The sequence below is a fragment of the Manduca sexta genome, chromosome 18, assembly GCF_014839805.1.
Source record: "Manduca sexta isolate Smith_Timp_Sample1 chromosome 18, JHU_Msex_v1.0, whole genome shotgun sequence".
Classification (NCBI taxonomy): domain Eukaryota; kingdom Metazoa; phylum Arthropoda; class Insecta; order Lepidoptera; family Sphingidae; genus Manduca; species Manduca sexta.
The window spans coordinates 10,874,088-10,900,031 of record NC_051132.1 but is presented as its reverse complement, the minus strand read 5'-3'; the positions used below and the strand labels follow the sequence as shown (position 1 = coordinate 10,900,031).

Genomic DNA, 25,944 nt, shown 5'->3' with positions numbered 1-25,944 from the left:
ATGATATTGTTTTGATACTAACAAGTAAATGTTACGTCTTCATTGCACAACTTGAACAGTGTATAATGAAACAAATTGTATGTATTGATACAGAACTGTATAAAAGGTGTGAACAGAATCAAATAACCATTATTCAAGTAGTATCACAACAAAACAGCAATGTCATTCAAGGCTATTATCCTCTGCGCTTCTGCGCTCTTCGTCCAGGTATTTTATTATTTTTAGTATTCAGACTTGAGTGCTATGACAAATTGAATGACTAAAGTTAAATTTTTAAATTAAATTCAGATAATTACTAAACGGAAACTTCTTTCTTTCTTATCAAACGGTAACTTCTAAGAAAACTTTTTTTTTCAGACTGCCTTCAGCGCTTGCCTTGGTCGCATCGCAGAGCCTTTGGTCGCTCCCCTAGCAGCTCGCTCCACCTGGGCCTACGACGGTCTGGCATATGATGGCCTCGCTGGCTGGCCCGCCGGACGTCTCGGCTGTGGCGCGTATGGACCCGCCATCGCTCCCGCTGTTGACATCGCCGCCGCCAGCACCCTTAACGCCGCCTACGGTGGTGGTCTTCCCGTCGCCACTGCCTCCGCCGCCGCCCCCACCGGCCTCGCTGTCGCCTCTGAGAACGTGTACGAGGGTGCTGTCGCCGTGGCCGGTAACCTGCCTTTCCTTGGCACCGTCGCTATGGAGGGAGTGTTCCCCACCGCCGGCGCCGGCGCTGTGTCGTACGGTTGCGGTGACGGCGCTGTCGCCATTACCGCCGAGGGTCCCATCGCTGGTCCCGCCGCCATCGCCCCCGCTATTGCCCCACTCGGCCTTGCTGCTGTTGGTCCCGCTGCCATCGCCCCCGCTATGGCCCCACTCGGCCTTGCTACCGCTGCTCCCTTCGGCATTGGTGCCCGCGGCTGCGGATGTGGCGCTCGTATCCTGTAATAAAATAAAATATACTGTTATATCTCTAAAATAAATGATTGCATAAAAGCATTGCATAAAAACATGTATTTTTTCCGTGAATTTTACTAGATTGTGTTCCGCTATAATGCAAGAGTCAGTTTCTACATTATTACATATTTAAATATTTTCCAAACTCGATCTCCCCTTCTGAATATGAGAGTTGCATAGATACACGTCTTGCTGTCTTTAACCACCCAATGCCACCGCTCGGTTATAAAAATCATATTTTTATTGACTCGAGACATTTGAGGCAAAAGGAACATATTTCGATTTTCGTACTTCGTCGATTCGAAAACATTTTTAGGCATGTTGCCCCACTACTACTTTGACAAAATTTAGATGGTAATTTCCAATTAATGCTGGCAGCTTTTGAAATAAGGTGTAGAAAAAAAATCTACGAAATTTTAGAGGCGAAAATTATACATTTCAAAAATTTCGTATAAGATTATAGTTTATCTCTAAATCCACGAAACCTGATTCTAATTATTATGGTCATTAAAAAAGCCAACTATTATCCCTTTTGGAGCAAAAAACATAAACAACTGCAGATTCAATTGTATAGCTTTAATTACGAAATTAAGTGGGAAGGTCGACTTATTAAAATTTTGCACAAATCTAAATAAGCTTTAAACTGTGCTGTGTGTGTTAGAAAAATACCTGGGGTCAAATCAATGCAAATTGAGGTACTTATAGACCTGCTTCAGTTGGATAGATTATACTTTAATTAAGTAATGAGTTTAGTCTGTTTGTGATTTTTTATACTATGTAAGTATCGTTTATATAGCTCGAGACTCCTTACGTTCAGACCAATTTACAAAGTTCCCGTCATAGTGGCCCACCTAAGTGTGTCGCGTTCTGGGATCAACCTATGTATATCCGGTTCTAACACGCCAGCATATCTGTGTCGATTGCCGAGGGGTAATCATCTCTCGTCAGTTGACATTCTATAAGATCCTACTCCACTTACTAACAGGCGTAGTACGCGAGCCGTATAAAAAATACTATTGTTCGAGACGGCGCGGCGAGCTGTAATTTGAAAAAAAAAGCAAATGAAAATGTATGCAACCTGTAAATATTTCTGTTTGGATATTATAACATACTATAAACTGAGTAATGACTGATTCCAATAAGATAAACGATTCTCATCAATTTTAAAGCGTTCTTTAGAAGTTCAGGAACTAATGGTTCGAATTTAAAAATTCTTTAAGAGTGCGACACCTTTTTCTCAAGGAAGGCTAAAGGCTATAATATAACGTCACGCTCAGAACGACTAATCTCAATTGTTTTTTAAAGTTTTCTAATAAAACGCAGCAGGTTCTTACACAAAAAAATTGCTCAGAAATTCTGAAGTATTCAGAAACTTTAACGTCAATTTTAACTTGACGCGTTTGACAGTTCGGGGTTTGATGAATGTGAATTTTAAAATATCACATTAGATACCAAATGGTTTTGAGTAGAAACTAAACGAAAAGCCACAGTCCTAATTGAATATTCACAGCTAAGACAGAACAATGTATGTCAAGTCAGCTAGCATTTCAATACAATTAATGAAACTTTTCCAAAGATCACTTGAGCTGTAGTTTATCCTATAAGAATAAAATCAGTCAGCCGATTGCGAATAGTACATCCTTGTCCAAATCCACAAATAACTTAGTGGCCTGTATACAATTTTGCACCAAAGTTCCTTATGCGACGTAACCAAGCACTAATAAGGATTTTATGAAAAATAATCCGTTTAGGGGTTAAAATACGGAAACATTCAACAATTTCACAATCGAAAAGTACTTTATTTTGAAAATTCTTTCACTAATAAAATTTGAAATATTACCGTTTATCCTTGAGTGCTATTATAGACTGATTTTTTACTTAGCAATAAGCATTTATACAGGCGGACACGCGAGCAAAAGCCAATGCAAGGTGTATGAGATCAATAAAAGCCAGAAATATCATGTATTATTTTAATTTTGGTCAGTCATTTTCCGGTAGATCTTAGATACTTAATAAATGTAAGGAGTACCGCATCCACAACCACAGCTGCCGGCGATAGACACAGCACCAGCGGCGAGAGCATCGCCTCCGAAACCAACGGCGCCGATGATGGGCACCTGTCCGGCGACAGCGGTGGTACCAGCTACGGGGAGCTCGCCGGCGACGGCCACGTTACCGATTCCAGTGCCTCCATAGGTGCCGACAGTGGGACCGGCCAGACCAGCCCAGCCGAGACCGGGGGCGGCGAGGGCGGGGGCGCCGAAGGGAGCCAGGGTGGGACCAGCGAGAGCGGCACCGCAGGCGGGCACCCCGAGGGGAGCGATGGCGGGGGCGGCGAGACCCAAGGTAGTTCTGCCGAGACAGTCGCTGTACACGTTCTAAACAAGAAAACAATTAGGCATTTAAAAATGAAATTAATTTGTGAGTCCGGTGGCATTATTCTCAAGAATTATCCATAGTTACTATGCTATAGGTTTTAGGATGATATTGTTTACATCATTTAGAAATTATTATGACCAATATGAAATCTAACCATGGAGTAATATAGTAATCAGAATTTTTTATTTTCTCGTGCTGAAAGTACTTAACAAATGATATTCTACTTTGGAAGTGCACGACAGCCTCGTTGGGAATGTAACGGTCTGCAGCGGTACATTACGACAGGTTCTAAAGCCAAGGCACACACCTCTGACTTTTCGAAGTTATGTGTGTAATGTTTATCAATGATCGTTTGGCTGAACAGTAAACGACAACATTCGTGGGGAAATTTTATAACTGAATATTCTCCAAAAATAATTTCAAATGTATGTGTAGCCTGCTAATCTTAACTAGGTAAGCGTGATGGACTAAGGCCGAAAGCCTTTTAGGTAGTAGGGGAGCCCCGTGCTCAACAGTGGGCAGTATATAATACAGGGCTGTTGTTATAACTAGTATAATATATAATATGATGCATGAAAGGTATCAGTATATTTACCTGGATCAGGCAAGCCTGGACGCAGAGAAGAAGGAAGGCAAAGGGAGACATATTTGTTGTTCTGTACTTAACTTCCAAATTAGAATGTTGCGACCGAAAAAACTAGGTAAGTTTTATACTACACATAATAGATAAAACCTTGTAACCTACTTCTAGTTTTGCAATCAAACCTATTTCTGATATAACATTTTCTTTCATAACGACTTGATTGAAACACATTGTTACAAAAACACATCATCACTACCAAAGTTTCCTAGTGTATGATAAAACATATATAAATAGGTGGTAAAACAAAAAATATCATCATTTAAGTTGTAACACTAGATAGCAACAATGGCATTCAAGGCTATCGTCCTCTGCGCCTCTGCACTCTTCGTGCAGGTATTCAACTAGGCTTAAAATACCTACTAGTGCTAAATAATATTATGATTGAAATAGTATTGTTTCTGCTAAAATAATCCATTTTGGGCTGTACCTATTCTTACACAGTTTTTGCTTGATAACTTATCAATACTTGTATTTTATTTCAGTCTGCTGTGAGTCAGTGTCTCGGTCGCATGGCTGCCCCATTGGCTACTCCCTTGGCCGGTATTCCCACCATGGCTTACGAAGGTTTGGCCTTTGACGGTCTCGCTGGCTGGCCCGCTGGCCGTCTCGGTTGTGGTATCTACGGACCCGCTATTGCTCCCGCCGTTGACATAGCCGCCGCCAGCACCCTCAACGCTGCCTACGGTGGTGGTCTGCCCGTCGCCACTGCCTCCCCCGCTGCCCCCACCGGCCTCGCTGTCGCCTCTGAGAACGTGTACGAGGGTGCTGTCGCCGTGGCCGGTAACCTGCCGTTCCTCGGCACCGTCGCTATGGAGGGAGTGTTCCCAACCGCCGGCGCCGGCGCTGTGTCCTACGGTTGCGGTGACGGTGCTGTCGCCATCACTGCCGAGGGTCCCATCGCTGGTCCCGCCGCCATTGCTCCCGCCATGGGCCCTCTCGGGCTTGGTGCCGTTGGCCCCGCAATCGCCCCGCTCGGTCTCGCTGCCGCCACTCCTCTCGGCTACGCTTCACGCGGGTGCGGATGTGGTGCCCCCATCGTTTATTAGACTATAATAAATTTATAAAAAATAAATAAAACTGATATGAATGATTTTCGTGTGTTATCCTGGCGTGAACCACCCATTAGTTTCAACATAAAATGCTCGGGGGCTAGTTTGTATACAAAATAATGTTTTATGAAATTATCGAAATTCAGAAAACTTATAGACAACAGATAATTAAATAAAAATAAATTCATAGCGAAATGAGTAAAATAATATCACGAGATTGAAAGACATAAAACGAATGCGCCAGGCAGCAGTATTCATGTATAACAAGCCGACCGCCAGCCGCCAACATTTGTTTTCATACATTTACTATGAACAATCCTTCCATAGATCTACTAAATTAGTGACATAAGTTCACAGAGGAACGGTGTTTGCAGAAAAAATGATGTTTCCTAAAGATGACAAAAATTCTTGAAAATAACTTGGTTATCTGTAATATGCCGATTGTGTGGTATGTATTTCCAAGCCGTAACATTTTTCAATTTTGTAATGTTTGATATAGGTACATATAATATCACAGAACAAAATTTCATTAGCCATAAACTGCTTTGACTGCTATTTTGATTTTAAAATATAGTATCAAAATATTATTGAGGCGTTGCAAATCATAGCAAACTTTGTTTAGTTGAACTGGATTACGTTTTAGAAAAGCTTGAATTCAGATTATTGTTCTAATCTTACATTGTTTTTAATTGTGAGAAATGCTGAATATTGATGTATGTCTAAAGACAATTAAATATCACATACAAGGTCAGACTTGATACACGTGAACGCACATGTAAAGTTTACCCGAGGTAGAAATGCCAATAGAGCGCGCCATTTAAAACTGTCAAATCACGTTGTCTGTTTTGCTTGAACAATTTAAAAACGTCAACTCTTTTTTACATTGTATATTTTTAGGGGCGTTAATTAATTATGTGAGGCGTTTAGAAGGGGGGGGGGGGGATCGAGCCAAATCTCATCTAATCTTACTTTAGAGAGATGAGTGTCACGGCAAATGTTACGTATATTTTTTCCACCAGAAAGAAATTAAAATAGCGAGAAAATAATACTTTATTGAAAAAAAACATGTAACTTCATTAAAATACGATCAAATCTAACAATAATATTTATCGAGATTTTGTAAACGCCGCAACAGTTTCACAACAGCCCGTCGTTCACATAACACATGAATGTCAGGAATGTGTTTGCGTACGGAAAAAAAATCATATGATTAACAGGGTGTAGCATACCTATATATTTTTATTATTATTTTAATTATACACATAGACACACACACGCACACACACAGAGACAGACAGTCATACATTCAAACATACATGCATACCCACATTTTATTTTTATATTCCTTTTTTTTTTACTTTAAAGCCCTTGTACCCATGTTCAGGTCTGGTGGTGTAACTCTCTAACTGCTGTAGTTAGCAACATACAATTGTATTCAATGTTATTGTAATGTTTTTGTTCCAATTAAATAAATAAAATAAAAAATAAAATTATAGTATGATTTATTCCGAAATTAGCAGTTAAAATTTCCATTGGAATGACAGATAAATCGCAATAGGAAGTTCTATGCTCTCACTCATGTTGACTGCCGCACTAGGTTCTTTCTTCGTCGTGTTGAAGTAATTGTAAAGTAATTCGTTGTTTTAGCTTGTATGACGTTAATGAAAAATCCTGAACAAGGATCAAGCAAAATGAACATTAATAATAAATATTGCTTAATTACGTAAACATTTATTATAAGTATTGTCGCGTCGGCAATAATCAAAATTTAAACAATCACGTCCAATCTATATTAATTAGTATATAATATATGTTGAAATTAAACTAATTTTCGGATTCTATCGCGGTGATAGTATTTTTTTTTTTTTTTTTTTTATATAATATATGGACCACTTTCGGCCCTACAAAGGTAAAGAAAGTCCTTTATGCCCATTCGTGCCACATTTTGATTCATCGTATTGTCTATTTAGATATGTTATTATTATGTCGCTAAAAATAATATATTAGCACAATTATGTTCCCGTTTGAAGAAATTTGTAGTCATGCTATGGGCATTATGAGATTTAACACCCTATGTGTCAAGGTGAAAAGTACAAGGAAGTTCGCTTAAAACATAATAATATGTTACTATAAAAATATTTTATTCATCTTTCATATTATATAAAAATGATACGTAAAAAAATATGTTTAATTATTTCAATAGATTCCTCCACATCCGCATCCGTAGCCGTAGGGACCGAGTCCAGGGCCGTAGCCGTAAGGAGCAATGGCGGGAGCAGGAGCAATGGGGGCCTCTGCTACGATGCCAATGGCACCATCTCCACAGCCGTAAGACACAGCACCAGCACCCACGGTGGGGAAAGCGCCGTCAGTAGCCACAGCACCGAGGAAAGGCAGCTGGCCGATCACAGCAAGTGTACCCTCAATGGCATTCTCAGAGGTAACGGAGAGGCCAGTAGGAGCGATAGGAGACGCACTGGTGACGGCGAGACCACCGCCGTACGCAGCAGCAAGTCCGGTAGCTGGTGCAATACCTGCGAAGCCTGGTCCATAGGGTCCGAGACCACCTGCCCATGCACCACCGTAACCCAGAGCGTCGAAGGCTCCCAGGCCGTCGTAGCCCCAGCCAGCAGCGTAGGGGCCAGCCAGACCGGGACCAATAAGGGCATCACGGACTAGGCATTGGCTGTATGCGCCCTAATTAGACAAAAAATATTATTAGGTACTAACATATTTAGAAAAGCGTAAGTAAATATAAATAGTTCTAGGAGAAAGTATACCAAGCCAGAGGTGTTTTAACTATTTAATTTAATTATGAATGAATTGCCAGAAGAATTATGTTCGATTGTTTTGTCTCATTGTTTTTAATTCTTTCCATATCTTAGCTCATTTTTGATATTGAGATTACTGTGTGATGTATGCGAACAATTTACTTACGTTTAGAAGAGCTGCGACGCAAGCAAGGAAGCACAGTTTGACGGCCATTTTGAAGTTAATAATGTGTTGAACTAAAGAGGGTTGAGATTTGAATGATGGACATACAAATCGTGGCTGCTTATAAATCAAATTATTGCGTGATAATGTAAGCCGTTGTTACAAAATGGTGAAATGTTAGTGACATAATTACTGATGTTATTTGTAATATTCTGTAATAGAATGATAATATCCTGTTTACATTATATTATGCTCAATATGTAAGTTTGTGAGTACTATTATGTTACGTATAAGACAATGGAACCCTGAGAGAAACTCAAATATGCCAATCGGTAGAGACAATATACGAATCTAATGAAATAAATCGGCTGAAAAACCAAAATGGGATATATCACAGGCTTATAACAGCCAGTACCAATTATGATTTGTCTCATCAAGGTAGTAGGGAGAGTCGTAACAGACCTCCCAGAGGGTTATCGGTAAAATTCCTGTAGAGATATAATTGTTATCAAACGACTGCATCATTTGTCTTTTATGCTGGAAATAAATAATTTTTCGTGGTGAATTTGTGTATATGTATATCCAACACAGAATTAAAATTTGGGACGTCGGGCTCAAAACAAGGTAACAGGATTAACCATTTTATGATGCGCAGTTGGTGTCTTTGAGATTATCGGGAGCAGTAGTTATACCATAACAATATATTTATCCGTAAACGGTAATTTATGTTTGCAAATTGCTGTCAGATGACCTGCCACTGCCAGAAGTTGCTTAAGTAGAACGTTCCTTGAGTAGACTAAGGCAACGCGCAGACGCTAAGAACTTGTTGCCAAAAAATAAAATTGAGGTAACGTAATGAGTTGGTAACATAATTATCTATATGGTAAAAATTGGGTAATCATTACTTTTACAATGGCACAACATTTGATAAGATAAATTAATACTATTTTTTCAATATTAGTTTTCCTTTCATCATGTATTTATGGCCTAAAATCATTGTTTTTATACTGATTAAAGATGACTTAAAAATAGCCTAGTTGGTTGTAGAACGGACTGCCGAGACGAAAGTCCGCAGGTTCAAATCCCAAAGACACACCTCTGACTTTTCTAAAAAAATTATGTGTGTTTTCTTTGTGAATTATCGTTTGTGTTAAAGGTGAAGGAAAACATCGGGAGAAAACCTGCATACCTGAGAAGTCCTCTATAGGAATTTCCAGGGTGTGTGAATTCTACCAATCCGCACTAGGCCAGCGAGGTGGACTAAGGCCAAATTCCTCTCAGTAGTAGAGGAGGCCCGTGCCCAACAGTGGGACAGTATATAATACAGAGCTGATATTATTATTATTATAAAGATGACTTAAACTAATCTAAAGGTTATTTACGACTACGTAAAAAAAATTAATTGGATTGCAAAGTTTTGCATGAAAATGCACCAAGCTTGTCACTCATATTAAATCCTAAATATAGGATCAGGGGGCCCTATTCCAACTACGGGCACCAATACGTGTTTTTGAAATTACGGGCGCTGTAATCGTACAACATATTTGTTAGCAGTACAGATAAATAGGGGATTTTTACTCTTTTAGCTATCAATGCCGTCCGATTATTTAACTCGTAATTGGAATGGATATGCTCCAGTAGAAGGAGTAGGTCCCTCTGTCCTTACCCATTTAGAATCTCCCATAAAAAATATTTCTGAAACACCCGTAAGATTTTATTCCATAATCGAACAAACCTTAATTACCAAACTTATTCCCATTGCATGAAATAGCTATTTTTAACTTCCCAAAAATATTATTAGAGTACTGTGAATGCATTCCCAATACGTGAAAATTAATTCTTTTAGACATAGATAATGGGTAATCATTTAGTTAAAGCAATTGTAATGAATCAACGGTAGATTTAGCTAAACAACCAGTTTAAAGTATTTGTAAGAAGAAGAACTGTATAGTATCGCCAATACAACGCGTTTGAAAATGTTATTTGGCGCTCTTTTTGTCAAGATCTTAGAGCAGTTGCTTAGCTTAACCATAGAGAAAACAAATAGTCCAAGTATATCCACAAGGAGTCGAAAAAATTTTTATTCCCAATCTACTTACCATTAGGGGCATTCCACGTGAAGCGGGCACGAAAAAAAACTCGATGTCTCAGATTTTCGTAATATTTGATTATGTTATACCTGTATATGTCCTCGATCCAGATACAAAATATTATTAAAGTATAAAGCCTGGTAAGCGAGTTAAAGGACTTTTAAGTTTTGACTGGCCGGCTGGTACACGCCACTTCGAATCCAATTATCAAGTTTTTAAATGTTACAATAAAATAAATAAAGCAATGAAATAAATACTTCATTTATTGAGCTTTTTATTGTATTTTTTAAATTGAAAAATGTTTTTTTTCTTTGAAAAAATATGTTTGAAAGTTTCAAACTTGAATTTCACAAAGTTGGCATATTTGTATTTTTTTATTTTTTTCTAAAAATAGCTACTATTGTATAGATAATCTCTGCGAAGTTTCATAATGGGCTGAGAAGTAGTTTAGGAGCTAGACCGATTACAGTGCCGAAGCGCGGCGGTCGCCAGAAAGAGCGAAGTAGTAAAACTTTCAATTAAACTAAATACTTTCAATTAGACTATTTTATCATGTTTTGCATCGCTCTAACGATTCAATTACATCTAATTATAATATAAAAAATATATTTATATTACTGACGGTGCACAACAACATTTTAAAAAGATTTAATTGTATTAACTTGTTATATTTCAAACAGGATTGTGGTAAAGATGCAGAATTTCATTTTCGTGCCACTTCACATGGCAGAAGGGCAATTTGACGGTCTCAGTGGTAACCTAAAACGCCTGGAGACACAGGCTAGTTTACATAACGCATCAAACAAAAGCCTTCACGATACCCGACCGCTTATACATATAGGCTAGAACATCAATGCCACAAACTCATATTTATTATTACTACTACTATTTATTATTATTATTCATATATATTTTAATGTTTCAAACTTGTATTTCACAAAGTTGGCATATTTATATAATAACGTTTTTTACTAAAATAGCCAATATTGTATATAGATTATCCTTGCCAAGTTTCAAATGTTGTTGTACACCGTCAGTAATATAAATATATTTTTTTATATTATAATCAGATGTAATTGAATCGTTAGAGCGATGCAAAACATGATAAAATAGTCTAATCGAAAGTATTTAGTTTAATTGAAAGTTTTTACTACTTCGCTCTTTCTGGCGACCACCGCGCTTCGGCACTGTAATCGGTCTAGCTCCTAAACTACTTCTCAGCCCATTATGAAACTTCGCAGGAATTATCTATACAATAGGAGCTATTTTTAGAAAAAAAATATAAATATGCCAACTTTGTGAAATTCAAGTTTGAAACTTTCAAACATATTTTTTTCAAAGAAAAAAAAACATTTTTCAATTTCCAAAAATACAATAAAAAAGCTCAATAAATGAAGTATTTATTTCATTGCTTTATTTATTTTATTGTAACATTTAAAAACTTGATAATTGGATTCGAAGTGGCGTGTACCAGCCGGCCAGTCAAAACTTAAAAGTCCTTTAACTCGCTTACCAGGCTTTATACTTTAATAATATTTTGTATCTGGATCGAGGACATATACAGGTATAACATAATCAAATATTACGAAAATCTGAGACATCGAGTTTTTTTTCGTGCCCGCTTCACGTGGAATGCCCCCTATGCAAGACACTGTTTTTAATAAAAGTACTAAGGTTTTTACGTACGTACATTATATTCTGAAAAATATATTAAAATATATGTGAATAATAATAATAAATAGTAGTAGTAATAATAAATATGAGTTTGTGGCATTGATGTTCTAGCCTATATGTATAAGCGGTCGAGTATCGTGATGGCTTTGTTTGATGCGTTATGTAAACTAGCCTGTGTCTCCAGGCGTTTTAGGTTACCACCGAGACCGTCAAATTGCCCTTCTGCCATGTGAAGTGCCACGAAAATGAAATTCTGCATTTTACCACAATCCTGTTTGAAATATAACAAGTTAATACAATTAAATCTTTTTAAAATGTTGTTGTGCACCGTCAGTAATATAAATATATTTTTTTATATTATAATCAGATGTAATTGAATCGTTAGAGCGATGCAAGACATGATAAAATACTCTAATCGAAAGTATTTAGTTTAATTGAAAGTTTTTACTACTTCGCTCTTTCTGGCGACCGCCGCGCTTCGGCACTGTAATCGGTCTAGCTCCTAAACTACTTCTCAGCCCATTATGAAACTTCGCAGGGATTATCTATACAATAGTAGCTATTTATAGAAAAAAATTAAAAAATATAAATATGCCAACTTTGTGAAATTCAAGTTTGTAACTTTCAAACACATTTTTTTCAAAGAAAAAAAACATTTTTCAATTTCCAAAAATACAATCAAAAAGCTCATTAAATGAAGTATTTATTTCATTGCTTTATTTATTTTATTGTAACATTTAAAAACTTGATAATTGGATTCGAAGTGGCGTATACCAGCCGGCCAGTCAAAACTTCAAAGTCCTTTAACTCGCTTACCAGGCTTTATACTTTAATAATATTTTGTATCTGGATCGAGGACATATACAGGTATAACATAATCAAATATTACGAAAATCTGAGACATCGAGTTTTTTTTCGTGCCCGCTTCACGTGGAATGCCCCATTAAGTATATTGAAGCACTTTGCGGTGTACAAAAAAAATATTGTTACAATTAAAATATTTTTATGAGCGTATTTGTGACGTGACCTACACTTTTTCCTATAACAACATTGAGCGATTGTAAAAATATTTATGTAAAATTAAGCGGTATTTTTTATTTTAACCATATTCGCTTCTAAAAAAAAACTTTCACATAGAAGTTCAGCTTACGTATAAATGTATTGCAATTGTAAATAAAATATTTTTATTTTCTTACTGTCTAGAATTTTTAGGGTATGTGAAGTCTGTCAATGGGACAGAGTGGTGGACTAAAGCCTAATCCCTCTCAGTAATTTAGGACGCCTATGCCCAGCGGTGTGACAGATTGTAATATAGAGCTGATATAATCTATTTATGTATATATATAAAATTAATCCCCATTTCCCTTGATCACGCCATTACGCGTGAACGGCTGGACCGATTTCACTATTTTTTTATTGTTTGTTACTGTCAGGAGAAGGTTCTTATGAAAGCAAAAATTCAAAAAATTTTGCGGAAAATTAGAAAATTTAAGAAAACTTAACGAAAATATAAATTTTATATAACTGTCAATTGTTTCAAATAACTGCCAGCGATTGACAGAATGCGCGCTGCAAATTCATAGTTAAGACGGGATAACGTCTCAGCTAGTTATTTAATATATTTGGGATATATTTGAATTTTTGATCTAATTTATAAAATAAATACCGCTGGTAGCGTCCAAATGGCGCTATAAATAGCTACAGTGCCCGAAGGATTTTTGTAGCGGTAAAGGCTTCCAGCCGGATAAAGCCGTGAACAAGACTTAGTAAACTATAAACTTGCAGTAATATAGGTAACTTACAAAGTTCTCTGCATGATTTAAATTGATTAATCTAGATTTAGATTGAATCAATATGTTTACAAATTAATATGCAACAACATAATTATTGTTCAAATAAAAATATAAAAGAAAAGAATTTTACATATCTATATATAATGAATCATAATAATATACCTATGATAAAAATCGTTATTAGGTAAAGACAGTATATATTTACGAAAGTTTTTAAAAAGGCTATCCAAATGCAGTCTTAATTTCAAAGAGTATTAATAATAATATAGATAACTATGTTTCCTAGTCTTTGTTCAATTATTTGTGAACGGATTTTTTTTAATATTTATTGCACCAAGGAAGACTGACGTTAGGTAGGTTCCTGGTGATAGAAGTTACAACGAATCTGGAATTTTATATGAGTCAAGGATTGAAATATTTTGGAGGATGTTTTACCATTAAAAACAAATATATAATGATTTGCTAATTTATTTTATATTTTAATTATAAGATTTTTCAAATTCCTAGTAAAGGTAGGAAGTACCACAGCCGCATCCACGGGCACCGATTCCTCTGATGCCAAGAGGAGCCATAGCTGGGGCGATAGCGGCGGCGGGGGCAATGGCAGCGGGGGCGAGTCCGAGCGGAGCCATAGCGGGAGCGATGGCGGCGGGACCAGCAATGGGACCCTCAGCGGTGATGGCGACAGCACCGTCACCGCAACCGTAGGACACAGCGCCGGCGCCGGCGGTCGGGAACACTCCCTCCATAGCGACGGTGCCGAGGAACGGCAGGTTACCGGCCACGGCGACGGGACCCTCGTACACGTTCTCAGAGGCGACAGCGAGGCCGGTGGGGGCGGCGGCGGAGGCAGTGGCGACGGGCAGACCACCACCGTAGGCAGCGTTGAGGGTGCTAGCGGCGGCAATATCTACGGCGGGAGCGATGGCGGGTCCATAGGCGCCGCAGCCAAGACGGCCGGCGTTCCAGCCAGTAAGACCATCCAACGCCAAGCCGTCATAGGCCAGAGGGGTGCGTGCGGCACAGGGAGCAGCAATGGGGCCAGCAGCTAGTGGGCCGAGGCGGCCGAGGCACTGTCCAAGAGCACACTGAAAACAAAATGGTTTTGTTATAGAACGAAATTATTGAGATTAAATAAAATTAATTAAATTATATTTTCAGCTTGAGACAAACCTGGGTAAAGAGCGCAGAAGCGCAGACGAAAAGGATAGCTTTGCCGGCCATTGTAGTATTAAGTGTGAATGTTTCACGACTTGTGAATGATGCTCACCCGAGTTTCAAAGTTTTATACTGGTCGCACATGTCACCATGTTATCAACAAGTTTGTCGCGATACACTTTACGTGACTTTGCGTGAGCACCACAAACTTTCCGATAATCCTAATTTGTAAATAATATGGACATCTACTTAAGCAATTGGGTTACTTCAGTTATTTATGATTATAAATTATAAAACTATTGAGTAATTGGACGCAATTCCATAAAATTTTCCAGTATAAATATACAGAAATTTCGATAAGAAATCATTCTGAGTTCTATTCTCGTTGAACGCAATCAAACAAACATGTCCACTTTCGCTTTCTTCATCCTCTGCGCCCAGGCTTGTCTCATCAGCGTGAGTATTTTTTGGCTTTTTGATTTCATGTATAAAAACATATTTATCTTATTGGTTTTTGTCGATAATTATTTTGAAAATATAATCTAGGTGCTTATTTAAATATTTTCATCACTTTCAGTCGGTGTACAGCCAGTGCCTGGGTAGAGTGGGCCCCGCCATCGCTCCTGCTATGGCTATTGGCGCCCCCGCGATGCCCCTCGCCGCGCCCATGTACGAGCCTATGATCCGTGGTGGTTGCGGCGCTGCTTACGGAGGCTCTGGTATCGGAAACCTGGCCGTCGCCGGCGAGCTGCCCGTGGCTGGTACCACCGCCGTCGCCGGACAGGTGCCCATCATCGGCGCCGTGGAGTTCGGTGGACCCGCTGCCGCCGCTGGTGCCGTCACCATCGCTGGCAGCTGCGGCTGCGGATGCGGCGGACCTTACATGTACTGAGAACAATCCTTTATACAATATAAAAAATAAATTTTGCTACACATGACTACACTAAATCTGTCTTTATAAAATCGAACTTCATCCCTAATGAAATACATCATTTAAAATTAATTAACTTTGTCCCGAAAGAACTTGAAAACAAGATTGTTATAATCCATACAGTAAACATGCAAATGGTACATCTATAATATAAAAATAAATCGCTAAATGTCTTTTTAAGCGCTAATCTCGAGAGCAGCTGAACCGATATCGCTAATTCTTTTTTTATAATATTCCTTATATATAACCAAGTGCAATGGTTCTTACGTAGAGAAAAATTTAAAAAATTACCTTAATATGCCGAAAAACAACACTTTTCTATATTCCCATAGATTAGATAGAATCCCATAGAATAGAATAGATTTCTAGATTCGTAGTAATACTTAAAAGTCAATTTGAACTTTAATACCATACCATAAAGTTTAAGTGTTAGTGGAGGGGTTCCGGGAAGGCAAAACAATTCAGTGACGTTAATATCGTATAAATATGTATTAATGTCAATATTTGTCAATATTTATCATTTTAGGTGTTTTATAATTATTATTTTTTTTGACATTATGTAATCAACTTCATTTTTTCATTTTTTATCTTACTAGCTGAACCGGTGTCCCTAAAAGCAGAATAAGTTAAAAAAATATTAAAGAATCGACTGTTAGGCGGTACAAAGTTCGCCAAGGTAGCTAGTTATAGATATGTTTAACATTGTAATCAAGAAAGTTAAAATAACGTAAATATTAAAGTAATTACAGAAATATTAAATGCAATTACGTGCAGCTTAATAGGCGTCGAGTTAATCTATTTATTTATTAATATCGTATAAATATGTATTAATGTCAATATTTGTCAATATTTATCATTTTAGGTGTTTTATAATTATTATTTTTTTGACATTATGTAATCAACTTCATTTTTCATTTTTTATCTTACTAGCTGAACCGGTGTCCCTAAAAGCAGAATAAGTTAAAAAAATATTAAAGAATCGACTGTTAGGCGGTACAAAGTTCGCCAAGGTAGCTAGTTATAGATATGTTTAACATTGTAATCAAGAAAGTTAAAATAACGTAAATATTAAAGTAATTACAGAAATATTAAATGCAATTACGTGCAGCTTAATAGGCGTCGAGTTAATCTATTTATTTATTAATATCGTATAAATATGTATTAATGTCAATATTTGTCAATATTTATCATTTTAGGTGTTTTATAATTATTATTTTTTTGACATTATGTAATCAACTTCATTTTTTCATTTTTTATCTTACTAGCTGAACCGGTGTCCCTAAAAGCAGAATAAGTTAAAAAAATATTAAAGAATCGACTGTTAGGCGGTACAAAGTTCGCCAAGGTAGCTAGTTATAGATATGTTTAACATTGTAATCAAGAAAGTTAAAATAACGTAAATATTAAAGTAATTACAGAAATATTAAATGCAATTACGTGCAGCTTAATAGGCGTCGAGTTAATCTATTTATTTATTTAATTAATGACATAAACAGAATGCATTATTTGCTAATTATTATAAATAATTGCCTAATTCAGTAATTTCAGGCTCGGGCGGTAACGTAGTTTGCCAAGATCTAGAGGAACAGGGGGATTGTGAGCTTTTTGTCCTGGCGTGAATATAAATTAGCGATCTAAAAAAAAAGGTTATCATAAAAAGGGCGTTACTCTACGCACGGGCGTAGGCCGGCCCTGGTCTTATTTATCAATATTTTTTATCTCTTGCAGCTGAGGTGTGTATTTTTGTAATAAAAACCACATACAAAAGTGTTACCCGATCTCGTGATCGACTTCTGGAGCTTCCGGCTAGCAATCCTATAATATTTAAAGTACCATGATAAAATACAAGTTAGTTACTTATCATGGTAATTAGGTTAATACTTATCCCATTGCGTTTTTTTACTGTAAAATAATAATGGTATATTTTCCCGGGATAAAATGGAGCCTATATTTTAAGTTAGACATCTAGCAAAACATCGGAAAAAACTGCAATTCCATGAAGTAATTTTTGCGTGATGTGTGATGTGTAAGACCGATAAAAATTCTAGGAATCGATGCTTTGGTTTCAGTTACTATAATTAGGACCTTTTCTATTAGTTTTTCTTCAATATCTATAATGTACAGACATAGGCCTGTTATAATTTTATTATATGTAAAGATGTTAAAATTAGTTTCACAAAAAAAAGAGCTATTGATTTCAAAGATAGTTCTAATGCTTTTCTTATGATTTTGGATTGTCCATATTTTCCCAGTTAGCAAGAATACCCAATATTCTATACATGATATACTATATGGTGCGTACAGTATCATGATGATAGAATTACATTATTGTTTATGGGAATGAGAGAAAGTCCTTTTTTGATAGAAAATTGATATATTGAAATACTTTCATATTATGATAATGAGTACGCGGAATATTTGATGACCGAATGCAAACTGACTGGACAATGTTATGATACTATGACAATTCAAATGGCGTAAAAAGCCGATGATACAATTTATACGCGCTTGCCCGTACATATACCACATTCAATACAATAAATCAATAAGGTGCTATGTTCTATTTTACCGATTGCAGTAAATGAGGTGTTTATCGATTCGTCTTTATTGTGAAATGGTTATAGGCTACAAAATATATTTCAATTTCAGCTTTTCGTAAATCAAGCACGATCGTAATGCCATCTAGCAATAATTCCTTTTTTACGGCTTGATTTATTAATTAATATTTACAATGAAATATTTTATACATTATCAACCAACGTATTTCGTTACGAAAAAATATTTGCTTATTGTTTCATAGCAGGTTAGTAAGTGTCCGTGAAAAAAATAAATAAAAATAAAGTAATAAAACTGAAACTCGATTACGGAAAAACGTAACTAAAAAGCACGAAATTAGACAATAATGTCCAGAATACGACTTAATCGTAGTCGTACGTCGCTATAATAATGACAATTATAAAATATAGAATTTTCGACCACACAGTCATAATATTATGTAACATTGTTATATGATATAATAGAAATAAAAATCATATAAATTCGATGTATAATATATTTAGTTCCGTATATAAAACACTTTAAAAGTTTTTAGTAAAGGTAGGGAGCACCACAGCCGCATCCACGGGCACCGATTCCTCTGATGCCAAGAGGAGCCATAGCGGGGGCGATAGCGGCGGCGGGGGCGATGGCAGCTGGGGCGTATCCGAGCGGAGCCATAGTGGGAGCAATGGCGGCGGGACCAGCAATGGGACCCTCGGCGGTAATGGCGACGGCACCGTCACCGCAACCGTAGGACACAGCGCCGGCGCCGGCGGTCGGGAACACTCCCTCCATAGCGACGGTGCCGAGGAACGGCAGGTTACCGGCCACGGCGACGGGTCCCTCGTACACGTTCTCAGAGGCGACAGCGAGGCCGGTGGGGGCAGCGGCAGAGGCAGTTGCGACAGGCAGACCACCACCGTAGGCGGCGTTGAGAGTGCTGGCGGCGGCGATGTCTGCAGCGGGAGCGATGGCGGGTCCGTAGGCGCCGCAGCCAAGACGACCGGCGTTCCAGCCAGTGAGGCCGTCGAAAGCTAGACCATCATATGCCAAACCGTCTAGTGCCAGAGCGGGGCGTGCGGCCAGGGGAGCGGCAAGCGGGGCACCGATACGGCCAAGGCATTGGCTAAGAGCGCACTGAGAACAGAACAGTATTTATGTAGACAATGTAATAATTATCAAAGTTACTATGAAGGCCGCAAAGTCTTCGAAACGTTGGGAGAAAAGTAAAATATTAAAACCGCGATAAAATCCGAAAAATTGTTTAATTTAAATGAATTAATAATGTAATAACAAACGGATAATATTAGTGTATTTAATACAAACCTGGGCGAAAAGCGCAGAAGCGCATACGTAAAGAAGAGCTTTGGCGACCATTGTATTGTATTGAAGGAGTATGTTCCACAATTGTGAATGACTTCCAGACAAAATAGGCGCTTATATACGAAACACTTTGTTCCAGCTTATCAAACTTTTATGTATTACAATATTTTGTACGTGATTCAGCAATGGAAACAACAGTAACATTTTCTACTGATAACCCGCTTTCGTTACTCTACTGATACAAAAACCTTTGGAACATATTACATCATTCAGTGTTAAATACGTAATTATTGTATACAAATTGTAAAACTTTAGATAATACTAACTAAAACTGAAATAAAAGAGAACGTTGTATTTAGTTACCGTCATTCTAAGTTCAGCTTCAGTTGAATCACTCGACATGTCTACCTTCGCTTTCTTCGTCCTCTGCGCTCAGGCTTGCGTCATCAGCGTAAGTATTAAATCAATATTGATTTTCGAGTTATGCTCATCTCAAGTATAAAGTCATGAACGGTCTTAAAATAATAAGCTAAATAAATATCCCAGTACAATTCGACATTGTGGGTCTAAGCTATTCTTCATATATTCTATCTAACATGGTTGTTTTTATGGTTTCGAATCTCAAAAGTAAACCTTATAGGATCCCTTTGTTGTCCTTCTGTTTAGACCCTTTTACTCACCAACGCGTAGAAGTATCAAGTTGAAATTTATATCAAATACCTATAGAGTACTTCGCGTTGACCTAGAATTATGAAATTTTGCAAGGAGCAATATCGTACAGCACATGTAAAAGAAAATTATGAAAACCGTTAATATGTACTTGTATACTTAGATACCTGTATAAGATTATACGAAACCCTCGGAGAGCGAGTCCAATACACGATTATCAACGTTTTGTTAACAATTTCTTACTTTTGTTTAGTCGGTGTACAGTCAGTGCCTGGGTAGAGTGGGTCCCGCCATTGCCCCTGCTATGGCTCTTGGCGCTCCCGCGATGGCCTTCGGTGCACCGATGTACGAGCCCATGATCGCCGGCGGATGCGGCGCCGCCTACGGAGGTTCCGGCATTGGTAACCTGGCCGTTGCCGGTGAGCTGCCAGTGGCTGGTACCACTGCCGTAGCCGGACAGGTGCCGATCATCGGCGCTGTGGAATTCGCCGGACCCGCTGCCGCCGCTGGAGCCGTCACCATCGCTGGCAGCTGCGGTTGCGGATGCGGTGCTCCTTACATGTACTAAAAAAGATTTTAAACCAATAAAATATTTTTAAAAATTTTATTTCCGTATTTTTTTTATTCGAGAGCGTGCTAGCCAAAAAGTTCCATAACTTTGGTTTAGCCTTTCTGATATTTCCTTTCTAGCATACATGTCATGCCTAGACATCGGAGCCGTTCGCCAAAAAGTGCTCTATCTAGCCCCGGATCTAGCGGGGGGCAACCCAGGGCCCGTGCCCCGGGCGGCGAATTTAGAGGGCGGCGAATTTAGAGGGCGGCAAATTCAAACTTGACAGACGAATACACAACTCATCATTAACGCAAATTTGACTTCTGAGATACCCAGTATATAACACACATAAATTATTTCCCGCGGGGCGCGAAATGATGATGATGATGATGATGACAAAAGCAAAAATATAGGTGGTTAGGGGCGGCATTATTCAGATTTTGCCCCGCCTTAAAAAAATTCAAGATCCGGGGCTGGCTCTAGCTACAGCCACATCACATATATGTGTAGGTATTTGTTAAAGACGTGATCCAACGCGAACATGGCTACCCATTTGGAGACAAAAATTGAGATGTGTGTTTTATTACTTATTTTACTGTGTTTTCTATTAACAAGATACACTAAGTTTGGTATAATTTGAATTGAAATAGTTTTGTAAATTAGGAAATATGATAAACGCACCAACGACTTGTGGAGCTCATGGGTTATCGTATTCTCCACGTTTAATAAAACCTTGTGTTCGATTTTATAATGTTTATTAATCCGTCACAACCAGAGTCACAACACAGAAAACTATTTTTATTTACATCCGTCATTCCAAATGTCCTACTTGAAATGTATGTCCCGCGGGGTTCTCACGCAGCTCGAGCCTACGCCGAGCGCCTATGTGTGCGCGGCGCAGGCTTGGGCGCGTGATTTGAATTGGTGATCGCCACACCACCCCCCTACGGAGACAATTACTTTTTTTGCGAAAAAAATGTAATATTACATGGAAACAAGGAGAAAAAGTATCGTGTTGCATGTGGCCACACGGGAAATTGAAAAAAAGTAACATGTTACACATGACAAATTAATGAAAAAGGGTAACATGTAATACCTGGGAAATTAAAGGGAAGGGAAACATGTATTACATGGGAAATAGGAAGAAATAACATGTAATACATGGGAAAAAGGGTAAAAAAAAAATTAAACATCGTAAGGTGTTTTAAAACGGACCTTACGACCTGAGCGTGTATACTGCTGCGGTTTGAGTGCGGCAGAGTCATTATTCTGCTCGCTCAGAGCACAAGGATTTGCTGAGGCAGTGGGAGCGGCAGTTTTCAATTCCCTGGAGTCCTCGTCGATGTAGGCTGGCTTGACGCGGTCCAGACTCACCTCGATGTCCTTGTTTCTAACTGAAATTTTAATGGTTTTATCTCTTCTGGAGATGACCTTGAAGGGGCCCGTGTAGGGCGGTTTCAAGGAGGTCCTTACGGCGTCGTCACGTAAGAAAACGTGCGACGTAGTAGCTAGGACCTTGGAAACGAAAATAGACTGCTTTCTATGCCGAGTGGCAGGTGTCGGTCTTAAAACAGACATATGCCGTCTCAGTTCAGTTGCAAAATTTGATTCGCTGTCAGTGCGATCAGAAAGTGAGGGAGGAACAATAAATTCGCCAGGCAGGCATAGGGGTTCTCCATACACTAGCTCGGCGGGCGATGCTTGTATGTCCTCCTTAAGAGCGGCACGCATGCCCAAGAGCACGACAGGTAAAGCTTTATGCCATGTGTCCTCATGGCACATTAGAGCAGCCTTCAACTGCCGGTGCATTCGCTCTACCAACCCGTTTGCGCACGGATGGTAGCTTGTCGTGCGCACGCGTTTGGCGCCGCAAAACTGCATCAGGGTCTGAAAAAGGGAAGATTCAAATTGACGGCCCTGATCTGTAGTCACAATAGATGGGGTACCATAACGAGCCATCCACTCTCTAAAGAAAACTTCCGCGCATTCCTCCGCGGTCGCGGTGGCCATAGGCCATGCTTCTGGCCACCGGGTGAATCTATCCACAGCTGTGAGACAATACTGGTAACCTCTACTGGATGGCAGAGGCCCAATAATGTCTATGTGCACGTGGCGAAAGCGTCTAGTAGGTGTGGTAAAGATTCCTAAAGGCGTGGCAGTATGTCTAGAGATTTTGCAGCGTTGGCAGGCCGGACACAGTCTGGCCCACATTCTGCAGTCTCGCCTCATACCCGGCCAAACGAACCTGTCGGCGACCATACGCGCCGAGGTCCGTGCGCCTGGATGGCTGAGGTTGTGCAGCTTGTCAAAATGCAGTCGCCGAAAAGATGGTGTGAGATACGGCCTGGGTTTCCCAGTTGATAAATCGCAAAAGATTTGCGTATCAGAACCAGGTATGGTTACCTTCTTTAGTTCCAGGGACGAGTCACTTTGCATGTGCTTTAACTCCTCGTCGGTTGCCTGGTCTTTGGCGAGAGCGGAGTAGTCAAAACCGACGTGGACGGCGTCTACTCGTGACAAGGCATCGGCGACAACGTTGTCCGTGCCCTGCACATGCACGAAGTCGGTGGTAAACTGTGATATAAAAGATAATTGATTTAATTGAACAGGAGGCAGCTTCTCGCGTCGTTGCGAGAATGCATAAATAAGGGGCTTGTGGTCAGTATATATGGTGACATGTTGGGCCTCCAAAATATGTCTAAAGTGCTGAACAGCTTCATATACTCCCAGTAACTCGCGGTAGTACGCTGGCCAGGTAGCCTGGCGGCTGGTGAGCTTTTGCTAAAGAAAGCAATGGGCTGCCAGGCATTATCTACAAACTGTTGTAGACAAGCGCCAACATGAGTAGATGAGGCATCTGTGAACAAACCAAGCTTAGAGTTAGAAACGGGATGTGCCAAAAGAGTAGCATTAGATAAATGGTCTTTACACTTTTGGAATGCCAGTTCAAGGTCACTTGTCCATGGTACTGGCTTGGCTCCTTTTAACTTGCTAGATGCCAAAACTTCCAGTAGAGGTGCTTGTAAATCAGCTGCCCTGGGAATAAATTTGCGGTAAAAATTTACCATCCCCAAAAATCTGCGGAGTCCTTCCACAGTTTTAGGGAGGGGAAAACTTTTTAGGGCTTCAATTCTCTAAGGTGGAGGAGAGGTTCCAGCTTTTGAAATTTTGTAGCCCAGAAAGGTCACAGTGTCAGCCCCAAAAACACACTTAGATGGGTTAATGACAATGCCAAATTCTGATAAACGGTTGAAAAGAATTCTAAGGTGCTGCGCATGTTCCTTTGGTGTGTGCGAGAACACCAGTATGTCGTCGACATATGCAAAGCAAAAATCTAAACCACGTATAACGCCATCAATGAAGCGCTGGAAGGTTTGTCCCGCATTTCGCAACCCAAAGGTCATATAAGGGAACTCAAAAAGGCCGAATGGCGTGATGATGGCTGTCTTGCAGATGTCATCAGGCGCAACCGGAATCTGTTGGTAGGCCTTCACAAGGTCGATAGTGCTAAAAACAGAGCATTTAGCCAGGTTATGGCTGACATCCCCTATATGCCGGACTGGATAGCGGTCTGGGATGGTTCTTGCGTTTAGTACGCGATAATCGCCACATGGACGTAGACTACCATCTGCTTTTGGAACCAAGTGCAATGCAGAAGACCATGGGCTGTCGGAAGGACGGGCGGTCCCACAACGGACCATCTCCTCAAATTCCTTTTTAGCAGCGCATAGCTTTTGAGGCGCTAGTCGCCGATATTTGCATGCAACTGGGGGTCCCTCTATCGTTATAATGTGGTGCGTCGTACAATGTTTAAGAATTCTCGGCTTACCAGGAGGGCGTGTTAAGTCAGGGAATTCCAGAAGTATTTTCTTAAAGGCAGAGTCTCCGGCAATAACAGACTTGACTGCGGGTTGAGAAGCTGATGCTACGGTAGCTGGTGAAGACAGCTTGGAGATCCCGTCTACTAATCTCTGCTGGCGACAGTCTGGCAAGAGATGATAATGGGCCAGAAAATCAGAACCAATTATAGGACAGCTGACATCTGCAATGACAAAATCCCAATTAAATTTTTGTCGGAGTCCAAAATTTAAGCAAAGGTTGATATTACCATAGGTTTTAATGGAGCTGCCATTTGCAGCCTGTGCCTCATATTTAGTGGGCTTAAGACTACCTTTCAACAAATGGCGGGGATAGCAGCACAGGTCGGAACCTGTGTCTATAAGGAATTGACGCTTAGATGTGATGTCAGTCGCACAAAGGCGGCCAGATGGATTGCAGTCAGAAGCCGCCATTACTGACTGCTGCTGGCGTTTCCCGGCTCCGGTGCGCTGCTGCATGGCGAAATACATTTGGTTGCTTTTGCACCAAACCTTTGGTGGTACCAGCACATATTGTTGTTGGTGCGGGAGAACGACTTTAAGCGAGGCCTTGATGGTGCCCTTGTGCTCCTCGAGTTGTCTCGAGTAAGTGCATCTACCTTCTTAGTTAAGGCTTTGATGCTATGCATGATAGACTCTATCTCTGCAGATTGAGCAGCCACAGGAGCACTAGGTGTGACCATATTAACAGAATTATTAGACTTACTGACAGGTGTATCCATAATAGCATCAGCTATGTCTGCCACCTTCTGCAATGGCAAATCTATTTGTGCCATTAAGATGTGCTGGACGTCCGATGGCAGTCTCCGCATCCACAGCTCCCTAATTATGTTTTCATCACTCTTGGCACCAGCGAGAGTTTGCAGGTGGCGCAAGAATGAGGATGGTTTGCGGTCCCCCAGTGGCTCATCACTGAGCAGTTGCCGAACACGCTGATCTCTGGAAATGCCAAATCGCTTTATTACTTCGGATTTCAAATTGTTATATTTATCTTTAGTTGGGGGATTTTCGATAACATCCTCAAGCTCTGTTGCAACCCGAGTGTCTAATTTAGAAAGAATGTGGCCATACTTGGTGGAATCTTGTGATATGCCCGCTATTTCAAATTGAGCTTCGGCCTGGGCAAACCATATTGCTGGCTTGTCATGCCAAAATGGTGGCAATTTCATGGTGATGCCAAACACACTTGCTTTAACATCACTGGAAGCTGCTGGTGTTTGAAGTTTGGCCAATTCTTCCTGCAGCTCCCTGACTTGCCTCAACAAATCCTCCTGCGACATGATGGAGTCAAAAAAAAAAAAAGAAAAAGGGGAAAAACAATTAAAAAAGGAAAACAGGAATGAAGGTCACAGGCAGTGGAACAATTAAATGAGGTTTTAAAATGCAACCT

The 25,944-nt window shown here is 39.6% G+C and overlaps 8 protein-coding genes across 8 annotated transcripts; 4 read left to right on the top strand and 4 right to left on the bottom strand.

The window, feature by feature from the left end:
- Positions 1-96: 96 nt before the first annotated feature.
- Positions 97-997, top strand: LOC115441637 (chorion class B protein PC10). Its single transcript, XM_030166498.2, has 2 exons — positions 97-207; positions 358-997. Exons 1-2 carry the CDS (start codon positions 160-162, stop codon positions 931-933), a joined length of 624 nt encoding a protein of 207 aa, XP_030022358.1. The 5' UTR covers positions 97-159; the 3' UTR covers positions 934-997.
- Positions 998-2,898: 1,901 nt separating this feature from the next.
- LOC115441647 (chorion class CA protein ERA.1-like) lies at positions 2,899-4,025 on the bottom strand. The gene is made up of 2 exons (XM_037440181.1): positions 3,917-4,025; positions 2,899-3,320 (listed from the first exon to the last, which is right to left on the bottom strand). The coding sequence occupies exons 1-2, from the start codon at positions 3,965-3,967 to the stop codon at positions 2,952-2,954; spliced, it is 420 nt and encodes a 139-aa protein (XP_037296078.1). The 5' UTR covers positions 3,968-4,025; the 3' UTR covers positions 2,899-2,951.
- A 176-nt stretch (positions 4,026-4,201) lies between these two features.
- Positions 4,202-5,054, top strand: LOC115441626 (chorion class B protein PC10). Its single transcript, XM_030166488.2, has 2 exons — positions 4,202-4,297; positions 4,447-5,054. The coding sequence occupies exons 1-2, from the start codon at positions 4,250-4,252 to the stop codon at positions 5,008-5,010; spliced, it is 612 nt and encodes a 203-aa protein (XP_030022348.2). The 5' UTR covers positions 4,202-4,249; the 3' UTR covers positions 5,011-5,054.
- Positions 5,055-6,849: 1,795 nt separating this feature from the next.
- LOC115441604 (chorion class CB protein PC404-like) lies at positions 6,850-8,060 on the bottom strand. Its single transcript, XM_030166465.2, has 2 exons — positions 7,951-8,060; positions 6,850-7,710 (listed from the first exon to the last, which is right to left on the bottom strand). The coding sequence occupies exons 1-2, from the start codon at positions 7,996-7,998 to the stop codon at positions 7,210-7,212; spliced, it is 549 nt and encodes a 182-aa protein (XP_030022325.2). The 5' UTR covers positions 7,999-8,060; the 3' UTR covers positions 6,850-7,209.
- A 5,896-nt stretch (positions 8,061-13,956) lies between these two features.
- LOC115441580 (chorion class B protein PC10-like) lies at positions 13,957-14,869 on the bottom strand. The gene is made up of 2 exons (XM_030166426.2): positions 14,678-14,869; positions 13,957-14,592 (listed from the first exon to the last, which is right to left on the bottom strand). Exons 1-2 carry the CDS (start codon positions 14,726-14,728, stop codon positions 14,008-14,010), a joined length of 636 nt encoding a protein of 211 aa, XP_030022286.2. The 5' UTR covers positions 14,729-14,869; the 3' UTR covers positions 13,957-14,007.
- Positions 14,870-15,009: 140 nt separating this feature from the next.
- Positions 15,010-15,610, top strand: LOC115441663 (chorion class CA protein ERA.1-like). The gene is made up of 2 exons (XM_030166530.2): positions 15,010-15,118; positions 15,240-15,610. The coding sequence occupies exons 1-2, from the start codon at positions 15,068-15,070 to the stop codon at positions 15,552-15,554; spliced, it is 366 nt and encodes a 121-aa protein (XP_030022390.2). The 5' UTR covers positions 15,010-15,067; the 3' UTR covers positions 15,555-15,610.
- Positions 15,611-18,629: 3,019 nt separating this feature from the next.
- LOC115441619 (chorion class B protein PC10) lies at positions 18,630-19,565 on the bottom strand. Its single transcript, XM_030166479.2, has 2 exons — positions 19,458-19,565; positions 18,630-19,268 (listed from the first exon to the last, which is right to left on the bottom strand). Exons 1-2 carry the CDS (start codon positions 19,506-19,508, stop codon positions 18,681-18,683), a joined length of 639 nt encoding a protein of 212 aa, XP_030022339.1. The 5' UTR covers positions 19,509-19,565; the 3' UTR covers positions 18,630-18,680.
- Positions 19,566-19,779: 214 nt separating this feature from the next.
- On the top strand, positions 19,780-20,730 carry LOC115454854 (chorion class CA protein ERA.1). Its single transcript, XM_037439824.1, has 2 exons — positions 19,780-19,905; positions 20,377-20,730. The coding sequence occupies exons 1-2, from the start codon at positions 19,855-19,857 to the stop codon at positions 20,689-20,691; spliced, it is 366 nt and encodes a 121-aa protein (XP_037295721.1). The 5' UTR covers positions 19,780-19,854; the 3' UTR covers positions 20,692-20,730.
- The last annotated feature ends 5,214 nt before the right edge of the window (positions 20,731-25,944 follow it).